At 40.3% G+C, this 18,529-nt stretch overlaps 1 protein-coding gene across 1 annotated transcript in view; it reads left to right on the plus strand.

Moving 5' to 3' along the window:
* Positions 1–213: 213 nt before the first annotated feature.
* Positions 214–18,529, plus strand: part of WASHC1 (WASH complex subunit 1) — a 53,237-nt gene continuing 34,921 nt past the window's right edge. Inside the window, exons 1-2 of the mRNA XM_063309214.1 lie at positions 214–321; positions 15,121–15,275. Of these exons, the coding sequence (XP_063165284.1) occupies positions 15,127–15,275 (149 nt within the window). The 5' untranslated portion in view covers positions 214–321; positions 15,121–15,126. The remainder of the gene's footprint in view (positions 322–15,120; positions 15,276–18,529) is intronic.

Raw genomic sequence — 18,529 nt, forward strand, 5'->3', positions numbered from 1 at the left:
AAAAAACCTGTTAGCCTTTAATCACACTGCCTGATTCTCTTTCTGACTTTTCCTAGCATTTCCGAAGAAGATAGACTCCAAACACGCCCAAAACCACGTGTTAAAAAAAAAATCGCACGACCTATCGCTTCTTTGGAATTGCCGAGAACCCGTAGAGATTTCATCTAAGGGCGGAAGTAGGAACTTTCCGAATAGGACAAGCTTTCTGACGCGGGCGGAAGTGAGTGAAGCTCCGGGCGGGTGTAGAATAGTCAGAGGGCTTTCGCTTCTCGTGCCTCCTCGGTGACTGGGAGGGGGCCTGGCTCCCGCGTGTCAATACAGGTGAGGAGCAGGAAGGGCGGGGGGCTGCGTGGTCTTTTTTCTCTTTCTGCCTAGCAGAGCGTTAGATGCAGGCTTCTGGCGGGAGGGGTTGCTTATTTGTTTCCCACGGGGGTCCCAGGGCCAATGCGGCGGGGAGGGTTGCTGGGGTAGAAGCTTCAGTATGTTTTTTTAGAAAGGTTTTAGGAATTCTGGGAATTGTAGTCCCCGCAGAGTTGGAGGGCATCAGCTTGGGGAAAGCTGGGTATCTCTGGGGGAGATTTGAATGCCGTGGGCTGGGGAAGGGATGAGCTCGTTTTATTTGTGCTTAAGCTTCCACTAAATCTAACAATCTTCTATCACTTTTTATTTCAAAATGCCTTAAGAGACACAAAATACTAGTCTGTAATGGGCGGGTCCTACCAGTGATCTGTTGAACTACCAGCAGTTCTCCAGAGTGTACATCTTGAGTTTCTTAGTTAAAGTAAGGGCAGGGAAACTTCGAATTTTGGGAACCTGTTGTGGAGAGTGTTGCCTTGGGGATGGGGCTTGTTTGTGCTGTGGTTGTCACAAAACCCACTTAGCTGAAAACTAACTTAACGGTTTTCTTCTACCCCAGGAAAGTGCTCACTCCCAGTTGCCTTTGTCTGTTCTGATAACTGCAGGATGGACTTCCAAACAATCCCCTGGCCTGTTACTTTTATTTTCTAAGACTTTCTTTGAGGCCAATGCGAGCCCTTGTAAATAAAGATGATGATGGAAGACTGTGCTTGTTGGAGGTGGTACCCTACTTCCCTTTTTTATGTTAAGAAGATATACATTTAAAAAGTTGGAATGGGACAAGTGTGTGTGTGTGTTTCCTGATTTTTTTCCCTTAAAATTAAGGCAGCTGAAAATGGGAGTACTGTGGGCAGTGGCCCAAGGACTAGGGAGACCAATATTCAAATCCACTTTAGCCACAGGATCTTACAGAGTGACTTTGGGCCAGATGCACACACTCAACCCAACCTACTTCACACGGCTGCTGTTGTGGGGATAAAATGGTGATCTCTGTGGAAACTGTCTTCAGCTTTTGGAAGGAAAGCAAGATGTTAATCTAATCATAATTTTAGAAAAACTATACCTGTTTAGCCTAGATTTAATGCCATTTAACTCAGAAGAGCTTGCTTCTGATGGTAGGAATGCATTAGAAAGAAAGCAGTTGTTCCTCTTTTAAGATTTCATGTTCATCTGTCTTATCTTTACTAGATTAGTGCATCCAGATGTGTTGGGTTGCAGCTCTCATGTTCTGCAGCTATCTTCTACCCATGGTGGCTTGGAGGGAAGGGTTGGAATTCAATACATCTGGATGATATTAGGTTGGAGAACACCAATGTACATTATTAATCATTATCAATTTGTCTAGTCAGAATTGGATCTGTTTTGAATTGCTGTTTATTCTTTTAACATTTAGTTTCAGTTCATAGTATAAATCTCTTGTGTTAGTTGGCCTGTGCAATCTTTTCTCTGAAATCCTATATGCACTGAGGTGACCGTCATGCATTCAGTGAAAAGGGCTCTGACCTGCAGAAACTCATGAAGGCATAATGTTATTAGTCTTTAAGATCGTATTCCTCAATAGTTTTAAAGTGGAACTCACAGGGAAATGTACTTAACCTATTGAGATCCATTGATACTGTCTCCATCATTTGAGCCCAACATTTTTTCTTGACAAATGTAGAGGAATAGAGAGGTGGCCTTGAAGCAAATATGAAGCAATCATTAGTAAAACAAAACAAGAAATTAAGAAGAAATTCAAGATAGCCCTGCCTTGAGTCATTTTGGTTTAAGAGAGAGGGAAACTGAAACTCTTATCATGTTTTCAAGTTTCTGTTGGTATAACCTATATCAATAAAGTAGAGTTCTTGTATTTCTTTTGATGTCTGTTTGCTGACCTGGTTCTACCTCAAAGAGCTGATAACTATAAAGTCAAGAGTTTTATTTTATTTTCTATTTTTATATTAATATTGGTACATTTAATCACCTTTCATTGGGCAAGCAATATAGGAACTCATGTGTTTTGGCCCAGGTTCTGAAAAGCAGCTACTGTATCTTGTATTTCATTTGTTCTGTTGGGCTGGCATTGTGAAGAATGCCAAATCTGAAGGCAGTTTTGTTAAGAAAGAAATGAGGAATTTCATGGCCTTGCCTTAGTTCTCACCACCCAGAGTCCCCCGATGGGAGGAGATAGACAGGGACAAATTGGATGGATGGATGGATGGACGGATGGACGGACGGACGGACAGACAGACAGACAGAATACTTGCTGCATGCTGACACAGGCAGCAGGCACTTCCTCTTCCTTTACCCAAATGCTTGTTACTTGAGGCACTAAAAGAAGTTGCAGAGTGTTGGCTGGCTTTCTGCTCATTTCTCAGATCACTTGCTGGCGCTGTATCTTGATTAGTATGACTTTCTGGGATGTTCATTTTATGCTGAACGTTTGTGGGGAACCCAATGACTGATTGAAAAGAAGACTAAGTTGTACAACTTCCATTGCTGAGCTACATTAAATCTGCTTTTGCTAATCTAGCTAGAACTATATTGCACATATAGTTGCAATTATATGTATTGCTATTTCACAGGCCTGTAAATAGCCATTTGCTACCATCAGCAAACATCTTTCCAAGGCCAATGGAAGCAAGCCCTCCCCCATCCCATACCTTTGTAGTATCACAAATAACTTGAGGTACAGTAGTTAAAAATTACTAAGGTTTAATCTGTTAGCTTTTTAACAAAATATACTTGTAATGTTAATTTTAGTACATTATTTGAAGTATTTTACTTATTAAATGTATATGGCCACCTGTGTACCAGAGGAATTCTGGGTGGGGAACAAGGATAAAACCATCCAATTATCAGATCAAGTTGACAAAAAAAGAAAAAGTCGAGATTCCAGTAAAAAATCTCACAATCATGCCAGAACTTCATTAACATCCTGGCACCATTGCCTGGGGGGAAAGCCAGGTCTTTACCACCTTCCTAAATGCCAAGAGGGTCAGGATCAGCCATATTTCTTGGGGGAGGCTGTTTCATAAGGCAGGCACCATGAGAAGGCATGCTTCCTAGGCGTCCCCAGGTGACCCTGCTTCACCAAAGGGACTCGGAGGATACTCACTCTGCTAGCTACCAGGGATAGGTGGTCCCACAAATAACCTGTTTGGAGCTATATTAACACACACCCCCAACTCTCTTGCAAATTACTTGCTTGGGAGATGATTCTTCTTACTTCTTTCTAAAACTTATCTGTTTTTTCAATAGCACCCTCCTAAGTTAGGATGGCATTGACTCTAATCAGGTTCTTTTGCAGTGACTAGGAGGAATTAGAAAATGGCTGCTATGTGACCAAGCCACAAGTTTGTGGCACACAAACTCTGTTTTAGTGGAAGATGGTGGATAAGATTTTGCAAGTGAGTGTGCATGCCTAAACATGTGGAGACAGCCAGGAGAAGCTTTTGAAGAGGTGAGTCTTGCAGAAAATATGGCTGCATTATTAAAAACCTGACAAGACACACTGTGTTTGCAAATTGCAAAGCATTCAAAGTATGCAAAATGCTTCTTTTGAATTCTTTGTGTAGCCCTAATGGCTGTGTCCTTCATGTCACACAAACACAGCCAATGAGTCATTGGCTCAGATGGGAATTGAAGCTTGCTTTTTTTGCATCTTGGTTTTCCAGGACCTGATACCAAATACTATTCTTGTTTTTGAATATTGAATTACAGTTTACTTCTCAAAATGCCTCACAATATTATATTGCTGTGATAAATCTTTCAACAGCAATATATAAAATAGTCTCATCATATTGTACATAGAGGGTAGTTTGCTGAAGGCCAGCCAGTAAACTGGGATTTGCATAAGTTCTGCTGGATCTGGCCAGAGGCCTTCAATCTACTCATGCATTCTATTCCCACTGTTTCCTTAATTCTGCTCAGTCTGCAAAAAGGGTGTAAAGGTGATGTATTTATATTTGACTTTTATTCTGTTACAAAGCTCACAGCATCATACATGGCTTTCTAGGAGAACTCTCATTGAGTCATCTTATCAGAACCAGAACTGGGTTCAACAATTTATATCATGTGCCTTCAAACTATCCTGTGCACCAACTACTCTCTTCAAGGCATATTTCCTGGATCTCAGCTCAATTGCTTTGCCATTAATCAGTGTGAAATTACAGCCTAAGATAGTTTTCCAATGGGAATTGGAGATCTTCTGTGACAAATTCAACTTCCCATTCTTTCCTTGCTAATTTTCATAAAACATATGCAGCTATTCTGATAAATGGCTTTGTTGTGATAAAAATTCTCTGCTGCTCAAAATTAAAGCAAAAAATAAAAAAGGAAAAGGGCTGCAAACTGTTAATAACATTTGCAGTGATGTTAAAATTTAGCACAGTGCTCAGAAGGGGATTGCTGGAAGGAAGAGGTACTGAGGAAAGTATTATTAGAAAATCCACATCAGCAAAAGTGGGCTCAGTTAATGTTTTAGTGCTGACCCAAACACCTGTGTTGATGAGATCTTTATAATATATGGGAAAGGCTGAGGAGCTGAACAATGCCCCAGAGAGGCCAGTTTAATATTACAGTATAAAAGTTCTTGAGATGAGTAGATGCTATTAGTGGTAAAAAAAATTTTTTAAAGAAGCCATCAGATCTGTTTACCTGCTCCTTTATGCCTTCTAAACAAGAGCCATTTCTATTTGCATGAGTAACTTTATATTATAAACTTTACTCTTGAAATATGGGAAGATTTCCACAATGACCATGTAGTGTCTATGCCAAGATAACCTCCTCTGCTATTTTCTATATTGTAAGGGTGTGCTCAGATGACCCAACTGTAGCCAGCTATAGCTTATCTGTGAACTTACCCAGCACCTTCCCCTCACTCCAGGTAGCGTGGGTATAAATTATCTGTCTAAGGTTTGTTTTTCTGAACCCAACATGATGGAGGTTTCTCCCTAGAAAGAGACAGAGAGTGAAACTTAGACCTGTTGGTGATAGGGAGCTAAGGCATAGCTGGCTATGGCCATATCGTTCAGTTATCTTTTTGAAGGCCAATCTGTATGTAACCATAAGGAGAAGGCCTGTGCCTAGGGAGAAATATTTTTTTTTTCAGTTAGAATTTGCCCTTGGAATATCTCCAAAGCTTGAAAATGAGCATATTTAGTGTCCCCAGAAAACTAATGTGAACCCTGACCCTACTCTTGGAGGCAGAAGGGAATGGAACAGTTGAGAAACCTGAAATGGAGCAGTTCATGTTGCAGCATAGTATAGTTTATTCCATTTTTAGCTTCCTGTGTGGCACAGAGACTCCCATGTTTTCCTGCCAGCCGCTCATTCAGGGGCTCGGCCCCTTTCAAATTCCCCATAGTCCATTGGAGAGATTGCAGTGCTCTGCAAAACCCACAGTGATACTTTAAGCAGGATTTATATACTTTTTATACTAATTTGCTATGCTAATTTACTTTTTGTATTTCACTATTTGCCTAGGGTGGCAAGATGATGTGTATTTGCTGAACAGTCTAAAGGGAAGGTTGGGGATAGAACAAGAGAACAAGTAGGAAGACACTGGGAGTCAAAACAGACAAGATAATAGAATGTGTGTGTGTATTCACACACATTTATACTTATAGTTTACTCTTACCTTCTTGTCACATTTTTGAGGCAGAGCCACATGTGCAACACACATTCCCTTGCAATCTTCTGTTGCCATTTTCCCAGCAGTAACTAGTTATTCCTTCATGGTGAGGATGCAGTGTGTAAAACGAGCACACAGAATTTGCTGTGCATTTCTTGTCCCCTGTGTAATGTGATTGCTTTGCTAGAGCTACCATATTATCAAGGAACTGGTAAGTCCCTCAGCAGTTGTGAGGATAAGGAAAGAACGTCTACGATGGGCCACTGCACATCCACCGCACTTGCCCACATTGCTTGCCTCCTGTCATTAGCTACTAGCCTAAGCCATTTTTTTCCCCTGCAGTGAAGATCAGAGGCTCAGGAATCTTTTTTTCTCATAACAACTTTATAGAAGTTGATCACCATGAAGTCTGACACCAGCCCTTTCTTTGGCCTTTCTCCCTCTTTGCTTGCTTCTATTTCTTGGTGTCCCTGAGTGTAAACTCCTCCTCCTGAGCTCTGTTTGTCTGTTCTTATTTGTTTCTTGTGCCTTACTTATTCTGATTACTTTGGCTCCTTTGGGTAACTTTATACTTGTCAGCCAGTCTCCCAGGTTACGTCAAATCTGTTTTGCTTTACTGCAGTTGTATAACCTTTGGCAAGCTTGCAATCATGTTGGTTCTCTCGCTGCCAGGTATAATTTTCAGGGGGAGAGTGGTATGTCATCAGTAGGTATAAAAAGGGGCTTTTCTCTCAATTTTTGGGTCTTAATCTCTCTTACTGCTACTCTTTGCTTTCTTCTTTTGCTACTACATGTGCAAAAACCCACTGGTTATTTAAATATAACTTCAGTAAGCACATGAGTCATACCCTGTGGGACAATCATATTGTTTGAAAAATTGTGAAATGTAACTATGTCTCTTGGTGACAGTTTGATTTCAAAATAAAATATCTGGAAACTGCCATTAAAATGTGTGGTTGTGTCTTCTATCTGGCTTTATCTGATTTTTGAAGGACCACATGAACATGCCTGCTTGCTTACTAGGATAGCTCCATGTCCTGTTGCTGACATCACCCTTACAGGTAATCCTCAACTTACGACCACAATAGAAACCAGAAAATTCATCATTAAGCAGTGCAGTTGTTAAGCGAGGCATCATGTGACTACACCCAATTTTATGACATTTTTCCAGCAGTCGTTAAGCGAATCACACAGTTCCCCACTGATTTTGCTTGTTGGAAGCTGACTGGGAAGGTCACATGTGATCACATGACCCCAGGACACTTTAACCATTGTAAATACAGTACACGCTGGTTGCCAAGAGCCCAAATTTTGATCACATGATCACAGGGATGCTGCAACAGTCGTAAGTTACTTTTTTTAGCACCATCATAACTTTGAACGGTTGCTAGATGAATGATCGTAAGTCAAGGACTACCTGTATTCCTTATTTCTGTAGACTAAGCTCAGATTGGAGAACCTGACCTAGGAGAACCAACTGGCTTTGCAGCATACTGCCCCCTAAAATTGACCCATTTCTCTTTGTTGTAGTTTTTCTCTATTCTATGATTTTAATATGTTACGGGATTTTATTTTTCGTTCTATTATTTTATGGAAAATATCCTATGTAAATGATCTGAATTATTTTCCCAGCCCTGTGAGTTGCTGGAAGGAGAGATAGTTATCAAATGAGATGGGTCAGAAAGACAAGAACTCCATTATTGTTAGATCCTGAGTTTACATTTTCTATCACTACCCCAGCAGATTTTGCAACTCTCAACGCAATGAACAAATCATTGCCTGCAGGGAGCATCCAGTTCTTGCAGAATTAGCTATCAGCAAAAAGTGTAAGATATAAGCAAGAAAGTCATCTGAAGCACAGCTTACTACATAATGGTAACCATTCTCTTCAGTTTTGGCCTACAAATACTGAGTCTTGGATCAATAGATGCATCCTTGAATCTTTAAAAAAAATCAATGGCTATACCCTAAGTGCAAGGCAAAGTAACCTTTGTTCAGCAAGGGCCAATTGTCTCTTGGATAATCTATTGGGGGCTACATGCCAATGGAGAGGGTGGCTGAAGCAAGAGAAGAGTAAGTAGAAGTAGAAGGTAAAGTAAAGGTCCTCACATTTCTATCTATCCTGGGTAGGAAGCTATCCGAGATTAGACTGGTAGAATTTACCAGATGTCTGAATTCATCACTTGTAGTGGAGTTCCAAAATTAAGACTAAATACTGCGTGAAGGCCATAATTGCCTTAAATCATAGGTTGCTTAATATTGTTGTAAAGAATGGGACAGTGAATTGCAAGACATTAAGTTTGGAGAATTGAACCACAGAATCATTGAAAATGAGCCTCACTGTGACAAAAGACTAATATCCTACTGCTTAGGTCAGGACTATGCAACTTGTTTTTGAACTACAATTCACAGCAACCCCATGAAGTATGGGCAATGGTGAGTAACACTGGGAATTGTAGTTTGGCCACATTTGAAGTTCCGCGGATTGCCTACCCAAAGGATTAGAATTAAATTGTTTTTATTTTACGCATTCTATTTATTTTATTTTCCCTTTTATTCCACCTGGGAGCAAAATGTAGGTACTCCATAAATGTTCTTAAAGCTGGATATCTAGGTAACCCTCTTACATTTTAAAATGTGATGGCAGTAAGTCTACCAGATGTATCCATCTTTCTTTCTTTCTTGGATTGTTTCTTGAGATTGTCTAGAGTGGATCATAGTGGTTTTTGTTTTCTCACTGTTGTGCAGTATGAATAGCCAAACCAAAATTCTTTCTGACTCAGGGAATTCACATTTCTTTCCCCGAGAGTGAGTGAGCAACCACTAGCCCTCCAGATGTTGATGACCTAGAGCTCCCAGTTTCTCTCACCATTGGCCAAACTGACTAGATCTTATGGAAGTTGTTCAGTAGCATCCAAAGGACTGTGTGGCCTTTCCCTGTTTTAAATAAATGTGTGATTTCCCATTTCCACCATGAGCGTCTGTTCAAAATGAAAGGAATGAGCATAGGAGAAAGTATTTGTCCTCAGATACAGTATTTCTGGAGAGAAGAGTTATATAATCAGAATACCTTGCTGAGAGGATACTTCTGCTAGACAACTGCTGCCACTTATTTAATTGCCTGTCACTGCAGCATTTACATTTCCTAAATTAGAGGAATTAATAAAAACTTCAAAAGCTCTGACACTTCATTTCATGCATCAACATGATTTTTTAAAAAAACTATTCAGCTGCAGCAAAATATTTAACACTTGTCAGGTATATTTGTTGAAACTTAACTCTCCCCTTCTCCTTGGCTGAATTTAAATTAGTTCTTGACGTCTTAGGAGAAGCACCATTGCATGGCAGATGGAACTGATCCTTCAAAGTCATCACCTTGGGTGTGGTTGCACCTTCCATATTCTTATAACATGCATCTTGGAATATTTGCAAAATGTATCTCTGGCTGGAGTATGTTTTGGTTTATAAATTAGGCAAAATATGTTTGTTCCTGAGTGTTGCAGGGTACTGCCTTTATAATGCAGTACTGATGCTAAGGCCATTTCCCCATAATCAGAGGGTTTTCTCATACCTCAGCTCCCACCCCAGCCATTGTTGAATTCTCATTAATGTCAGCACAAGGGTTGGGTTACTCAGTGTTGAGAAACAGTGTTTCTCAAATTTAGCAACTTTAAAATGTGTGTTCAACTCCCACTTCCACTGGCTGGGGAATTCTGAGAGTTGAAGTCCACACATCTTAAAGTTGCCAAGTTTGAAAAACACTGCTCTAAAAGATGCTATAAGTGACAAGTGGGAATGGCACCCAGCCAAATGTTTTGGTCAGGGTAAGTTAATTGATAACTGTCATGGGATTAAAATCTATTACCTTTAAGCCATGAGGGACAAAACTGAACTTATAGCAAAAGTGTTGTTCAATAATTTCATCATTAAGTTTTGTTCATGAGTGGCCACTAAGGTCTAGATGAGACATGCTGGGCATGGTTAGCGCTGATGTTTCTGTTAGAATAGGATTGGGTATACAAAAATCTGTTCAATTGATGATTAAAATGTTTTGAAACTAATAAAATTATGTATGTCCTGTGTTGCAGGTTTTCTCACCTTTCAGTACATCCATATGGATCTTTTCTTTCCTTTTTTTAAGATTTGGTTCACTATCAATATATATTTTTGTACAATATTGCCACTGTTGTATATGTTTATTAAATTTCATTGTAGTCTAAAAATACAATCTGTTTTAAAAATCATTTAAATATATCTGCCTGATTGAACAGAAAGGGCTTAAACTAATTGAATTATAAAATAATGTTTAACAATTAACGATTTCGGGGACCTTACACCTATACATCAGGAATCATTACAGTAGTGTTCCCCAATTTGTTCTACAAATCTGCTAGCTGATGACTGGGTCACAGATAAGCCTAAACCTGGGCTTGCTTAGCCATTGTTTAGTTTATTGAATAAGCCCCAGCTGGCTGGACAACACAACATGACATAAATCATGATTTATAAACCTCAGAGGCTGGGTTTATGCACCATATTTGAACCTCTGTGATCCATAACCAGCGCAGTAGAAATAAGGTAATGTAATTATCCCTATGATGGAGATAAAGGCATATCTAAAGGGTAGTAAGGTCATAACCTAGGGGTAATCTAGCTCTACTTAAAGTATTTTCAAAATGTGATAAAACGGAACTTGGCATTTGTTTTCTGCAGTTGTTTGTTTTCAATAGGTAGCACAAGTAGCTATCTAGGTGGATAGCACTATAGGGGTACCAGCCCAATTTACTTCCTTCATACATTTGGAGAAGAGGAAGTATGCATCATATAAGGGATTCCCAAGTCTTTCTCCATGTATGTGTAGCTGGAAAGGGATTTATAGTTTGGCTTTGCCCTTTGGCAGGAACCCTTGATGGAAATGGAAAAAGGTGGCATCTTTTGGCATGCTTGAAGAGTCATCTCTTTAAAAAGAAAAAGATTCCACCCTTTTTGTGGCTTTGGGTTTATTTTCTGTTGGGATTTGTTAAACTAGAAAGCACATGCTAATTAAAGATGGTGGATAAGACTAATAACTCTCATGAAAGCAGCTATTAAGTCTGTAAAGCTGTGTTTCTCAACCATGGCAACTTTCAGATGTGTGGGCTTCACCTCCCACGCTGGCTGGGGAATTCTGGGAGTTGAAGTCCACACATCTGAAAGTTGCCATGGTTGAGAAACCTTGCTGTAGAGCAAAGTTGTGTTCTGTGGCTAGAGGCTGAGACTTTGAAACAAGCTCTTTTTTATTGCAAAAAGGCAATCCTGTCACTTAATAACCTCTATGTTGACCCTTCCTGGAATAATTTATGCCCAAGTGCAGCCCGATTTGCCATTATTTCTAGCCTATTGATTTCTTGCTGGGCCTGAGGAAATAGGACATAGTCTTCCCTACCAGTTTCCTTTGCAGCATTTACTATTCCTGATCACAGGGTGCTTTTGAATATTACTTTTCTGCTGCCTTTGCGGATGTATTTCTGTGTTGTCGTAACTCCTGGAACATCTGTTATTTCTAAGAGTCACAATTATTCTTTCTGCTGCCGAACGCTTAGTACAATAGCTTTGGGTTGCCTCTATAGAATTTACACTGCTTCTTACATTGTACTAAACCATAAATCATGGTTTACAGAATGTGCTGGCTTCACATATTATGCTAAGCCACAAGCAAGCAAACCATATTAAGGCTTAATGACTAAGGCTACAAGCATGTACTGGGAGTTAAGCTTGTAGGAGTTAGCATTTATTTTATGTTTTTAACATAGGTAGTCCACTGTTTTAGAGTGTAGAGTAGGGAATGCTGACCTGAATCTGTGAATGAAATTGAGGGCTATTAGATGCAAACTCCTAAAACAGAAGGTGAGACATTGGTATGAAGATAAATGGTCGGTGGCTTGTTTTTGACATCTACTGTATGTGTTTCGGATGCCCTATCCCAGATGATCAGCATGTGGTCCTCCTAATTTAGTTTAATTCTAATGTGTGCTGCCATCATGTGAACATGTGTCCCTGGAAAAAAAAAATTCAAGAGGATAGATGAGGACCTTGTACATTACTAATTGGGTCACAGGTCTGACATTACTGTTTCACTCTTGTGGGTGGGGATTGTCAGCAATGGATCAGGAAGGTCATCGTTCTGCTCATTAGTTGGCACATGAGATATAGGTTGGAGCAGGACAAATTGTTTTCTTTCAAGGGAAAGCACTACATCTTTTACAACCACCCCACAACTCCCTCCTCTGCAAACATTTTTGTGCATTTGGGGGAACTCTGCCCAGCTTAATTATTGCACTGTAAGGCTGGGCAAAAAAGACCCAGCTGGAGGCAGAAGCTCTGTTGGAGCACTTTCCCATTTCCAATCTTGGGAGACTGAACTCCACCTGGCCTCTCTTGTCACTGAACAATGCATTTTGACCGTGAAGGTGGCCAAAGGCTCTTTGAATTAAGTCAATTGCTGCTCTTCAGATCCAGGCTCAGCTCATCAGCACTGAGGAGCTGCGTTTAGTCAAGTGCCAAGTGATGAGAACAGCCATGAAGTGCAGGTTGCTGGAGGGTTCTAATTACACCTCTAGCTATGCTGCTTTTTCCTCACTTCCTTTCTCCCATCAAGATGATGATTAGCCCTATTTATAGGGGCACCAGCTTTTACTATTCAGTGCAGTGCACCTTGTGCCAATCAAATCAGTAGCATCTGCATTTTTGATTACTGCTTAATAACACCACTGAACATAGTTTAATTAAAGTAGGATATAAATAGGCTTTATCTCTCTCTCCTTCATCTGACTTACCTGGGTTTCTGCTGCTGCCTTGCTTACTCAAAATAAATACAAATTGAAAGTCACTTGCTTGCCTTGGAGACCGGCCCATCCTCACCATGGAGGTCTGCTAAATCAGAGCTTATTCTGCTCTCTCTTGCAAGATTACCTGATTTCTGTTCCAGAACCCAATGCATACAATAATGCTTTTCTCAGCGGACACCAATATATATATATATATAAGGGGCCATTTATCTATAAGGCAACAGAGATAGGATTTGGTAGAATAACAATACTGTGTCAGAAGCTAATATGAAACTGGTTGGAGTGCTCAAAGAAACACATGTATGTGCATGTTTTTAAGCAAAAAAAAAAGGAGAATCCAGATAGTTTACAGGTGTACTGTGTCCTCCTGCAGTGTTTGAGTTTGAATTGCTCATGACTTTGCCATTCTTTTCAAATAGGATAAAACCCAAAGTCTTTTCGATTTTACTACATTTTCAGAATTTGGAGGATCTAGATCACTAATCTTGTTTTGGATTATATAGAAATGTACCTTAATAGCAGCTACTCATGAAAATCTAATAAAACATTTCCCTTAGAACCCTGCTACTACCACAGCAGAATACTAGGTTTTATACAGGAAATGGTAAGACACAGAACATGACTTAGAACAGATGTGTTGATTTCAGCCCCAGAATTCCCCAGCCATCCATGTTGAAGTCCACACATCTGAAAGTTGCCAGGGTTGAGAAACATAGGCTTAGTAGATCAAACAAGTATATTAAACTTTATTTATTACTGTAAAGCTTTGTAAAAATAGATGTTATCAATATGTTTTAGTATTATGTTCCATTAAATATGTGTTGTCACTTTAAGGAAGTTGTTCTGTGGGGACAGAGAATCTGTGACTGTCCTGAGATGGCTAACTGGGAACTTGCAGTATTCTTCAGAGCTGACCAGGCTATCAGGTTTCCTTGCTCCCTCTTTCTTTAAGATCAAGCAAATGTTCCTCTGGTACTTTCAGGAACTTTTTTAACTGAGGAAAGCCCTCTGAAGCTACATTTCCTACTGAAGGAACTTCTCAAGTTCTTCTTGCTATCCTTCCTTTTTCACTACTCACTGGGAAACAGGATGGTGTTTGTTCAAAGTAGATCACTGGTCACCTTTTGCATGGTCTACTTCCATCACAATGGAAATAAAGAGCCCTTTGGGCAACTTTTGATAATAATTTAGAACCTAAACATTCAGGGAAAGGTAGTCTATTCTTTCTTTCCTTGGGTAGTTTTGTTTTGTCAGTCTGAATTGATCCTCTGCTGAACATTCCCAACTTATTTTGATGATGGAGCTGCCAAATCCTATGACTCCACTGTAGTCCAAAACACAAAAATTAATTATCAGAGAACGTAGTACTGCTGTCTTCTTCAGACTTGTGCTCAAACAATTCCTTGTTAATATGCCAAAAAGCCATGGTAGCTTGAGATCATGAAACTCATCTGGAGGCATCAGGCTGAAGAGAAGGTTTGGTAATGGGCACAAACTCATCTGTTTCCTTTGATTTTTAAGCATGTGTTTTCAGAGGAGTGAAGTTGGGTGTTAGAGGTTGGAAATTGTCCTAACAGTGAGACACACGCTGAGACGAGGAGCAGTACTCTAATGTTTATTACTGCTACATAAACAGAATCCTAACAAACTGAATAAGCGTGGGAAAAACCCAGACATATAAACCCCAAAGGCTAAGGCGGGCCTGATCTGTGTCTCTTTGAATGGTTGCTTAATTCCTCAGTACTACGCATGCGCTTTACAGCCTGGATGGGAGCCCCCTGCTCGCCATCCTTACTCATGACAGAAATGGCCTATGCGCTCCTTAAATCTTCTAGGGTTGCAGCTTTTGCCCAAATCCTGGTCCTGCAGGAGAATTGCTCTGGTTACAACTAACAGAATCAGAATTGTGTGATTCTGATGTGGTACCAATAATGCGATATTTTGCTTGATCCAAAGAAGCTGAGAATGAAGAAAATTAATTACATGCACAAATTATGTTTTTAAGGATAACATAACAGAAATAGATCTTACAGTCTTTGGTGTTGACATGGGTAGTAGTAACCAGTAATCTGAGAAAGCACTTCTGGATAATTTAGGAATAATCCCAGGTGGGCAGTGTGTGGCCCTTTGAATTGAACTGTACGTGATTGATGGGAGTTGTTCAACATCTGGCGAAGCATACTTTGTCCCTGTTCTAGGGCTACCTGGTTTAAAGGTTTTCTTGCTGCTAATACCTGGGAGAACAATCTGAGTTCCCTTCCAGTTTAAAAATGAAAGAAATGTGAGTTCCTGAAATCAAATGGGCTGTTGGTTTCGTTGCAGGCCAAGATGTCCACTATGACTCAGAAGTATTTCCTGGAAGGTCAGTCATACTCCGTTCCTCTCATCCAGCCTGACCTCCGCAGGGAAGAAGCTATTCATCAGATAGCAAACACACTTCAGTATCTGCAAAAAATCTCAGGTGATATCTTCAACAGGTATGGTTTGCTCATATGAGAACCTTGGAAGGAGAAAACTGATGTATGTGTGTAATGGTTCAGGATGTGGAGAAAGCTGCATAGTCAGTTGGTCTGGTTTTATTCTGTCTCCAGTAGTGGATCAGGGCTTGGAAAGCAGCAGCTCTGTGAGTTCTCATTTGTCTAAGTACAAGAATCTTGAAGGAATTCTCATGGGTGTTATTGGTAGGAGTGTAATTTTCCAAATATAGCTGAATTTGGAAAGAGGGATGTATTTAGATTTGATTATGCTTTGTTAGTGTTGGAGGTTTAACCATTAATTTAAGGCAGTGTTAAGCTATGATATATTACTGTTGTACTAGCAGCTACTGGGTGGTTTATTGTCATACTGCGTCTACATCTGCCCGCAAACCACAGTTGCAATCTTGGAGCTACAGAGGGTCTGGAAAGATTCAGAAAGGGACAGCCAGCACAACTACAAAGCTAGAAACCTACCCACCCACCAACCCCAACAAGGAAAGATTACAGTATTCAGGGCTTTTTTTTTTTAACCTAGAGGCAAGGTTGGATAAGCAGAGATATAGCAGAGATAAAATCATGCATGGCATTGAAACTATGAACGAACTATGAACAAAGAAGTGTTTCTTTTCCCTCACTAATGCTGAACGTGAGGTCTATTGAAACTAAATGAGAGGAACTTCAGGAGCCATTAGAATCAATAACCTTCCAATGGGATTTATATAAATAAAAATTAACACCCCCCCCCATTTTCCCAAATATATTTTCAGAAATAATTATTTTTTAATTAGTAATTTATTTTTTAAAAGTTCATCCCTCAGTCACCATAAAATTGCCCACCTATAATCTGGGATCAAGAATTTTTCCTGTTGGTGTATATGGATCTAAAAGTATACTTAGTTTCTTTATGGATTAGATTAGAAAAAGGAAGTGTCAAACTCCTGCTCCATCTAATGCCAATGACTGGAATGTCCTATCAGACTGCTCTAAGAGGACCCTCTGCTGTGATGTGCCACAGGCCTTGATTCTCTTGCTTCTCCTATTTAATATCTACATGAAACCACCAGGGGAATATGGCGTCAGGTATCATCAGTACTCCAAGACTCAGTTTGACTTCAGGTTGAACAGTAGATTGAGTCAAGGTGCTGTTAGGGTCTGGAACAGACTTAGCTCAGTCCCAGCAAGATAGAATGGCTGTGGGTTCAGAAACGATACAAGGCCAGTAATCCATCTTGGATATTCATGTTGAATTAGTTTGTAATCTGGGAGTTCTCATGGATTTACCAGCTGCTGCTCAAGGAGTAGATGGTAACTGTGGCAGGGGGGGCCTTTGCACAGCTCCATCTTGTGTTTTGGCTAAAAGCAATTTTTGCATCAAGAGGTTCTTTTCAAGTCATTCATGCCATGGTCACCTCTTAGGTGGATTGTTAACAGTACACGGTACATGAGGCTCCCCTTGAAGACCACTGAGAAGCTACAGCTGGTCCAGAATACAGTGGGCTTAGTTATTAAAGACACTTCTCATTTCATCAGCATAACAGTGCTATTTCAGAAGCTGGACTAGAGTTACTAGGTAGCTTCAAGAGGCAGGTTATCACCTTTAAAGTCCTTCACTTCTATGAAATTGCCTATGCCCAGCGTCATCTGTTGATAAGATCTGGACAGGAGGGCTCCCTCTGGGAGTGTTATTATCAAGGACTAATGAAGTGGGCCTTCTCTTTCATTGACCCCCTTTCTGTGGAACAATCCTGCTAAGGTTTTAAGAGAAAGCCATGAAGACCTGCCTATTTCAAAGGGCCTTGGGTTGCTGGCATGAGCATGGAGCCTTCCTGCACTGGTTCTGTTGTTTTGGTAGTTTTGTCATCCTTTGGAGCTGTATTTGGTGAGATTAGGTTATTTTCTTACATCTACTGCTTTTAATCCTGTTACTGTAAGTGGGAGTGTAAGCCCACTTACACTCAGAGTCATATACAACTGGACTGGCATGTAAGCTTTAGTGATAAATAATTACAAACCATAGTTTTCTACATGGCCTTTACATTTTTTTAAATATCATCCCCCTTTTTTCCTTCTTAAAAGCCCTCAAAGTGCTTGGTGTCAGATGTAAATAAACCTTGCAGGTATGTTTCCGTAACGTTCAGGAGAGAGTAAATGGACTTTCAGAATGTTCTCCTTACTTGGGGAAGTTGGCCCATAAAATGCCAAAATGCAAAATATTGAAAATTACAGGAAATGATGACTATGATATCCCAATATATACAGATAAGATCAGCCTTGTAGTTAATGCCTCCTCAGGGCAAGTAGCAATTAATTCCATGGCCCAAAAGTAAATGTGAGTACAGATCGTATATCCTCTTCTTCGATATGCAGTTTTGTTGTTTATTTGTTTAGTCGCTTCCGACTCTTCGTGACTTCATGGACCAGCCCACGCCAGAGCTTCCAGTCGGTCAACACCCCCAGCTCCCCCAGGGACGAGTCCATCACCTCTAGAATATCATCCATCCATCTTGCCCTTGGTCGGCCCCTCTTCCTTTTGCCTTCCATTCTCCCTAGCATCATCATCTTCTCCAGAGTGTCCTGTCTTCTCATTATGTGGCCAAAGTATTTCAGTTTGGCCTTTAATATCATTCCCTCAAGTGAGCAGTCTGGCTTTATTTCCTGGAGGATGGACTGGTTGGATCTTCTTGCAGTCCAAGGCACTCCAGAATTTTCCTCCAACACCACAGTTCAAAAGCATCTATCTTCCTTCTCTCAGCCTTCCTTATGGTCCAGCTCTCACAGCCATATGTTACTATGGGGAATGCCATTGCTTTAACTATGCGGACCTTTGTTGTCAGTGTGATGTCTCTGCTCTTAACTATTTTATCGAGACTTGTCATTGTTCTTCTCCCAAGGATTAAGGGTCTTCTGATTTCCTGACTGCAGTCAGCATCTGCAGTAATCTTCGCACCTAGAAATACAAAGTCTTTCACTGCTTCTACATTTTCTCCCTCTATTTGCCAGTTATCAGTCAAGCTGGTTGCCATAATCTTGGTTTTTTTCAGGTTTAGCTGCAAGCCAGCTTTTGCACTTTCTTCTTTCACCTTCATCATAAGGCTCCTCGGTTCCTTTTCACTTTCAGCCATCAAAGTGGTATCATCTGCATATCTGAGATTGTTAATGTTTCTTCCAGCGATTTTAACTCCAGGCTTGGATTCCTCAAGGCCAGCATGTCGCACGATGTGTTCTGCATACAAGTTGAATAGGTAGGGTGAGAG

The sequence above is a fragment of the Candoia aspera genome, chromosome 7, assembly GCF_035149785.1.
Source record: "Candoia aspera isolate rCanAsp1 chromosome 7, rCanAsp1.hap2, whole genome shotgun sequence".
In the NCBI taxonomy this organism is placed as follows: domain Eukaryota; kingdom Metazoa; phylum Chordata; class Lepidosauria; order Squamata; family Boidae; genus Candoia; species Candoia aspera.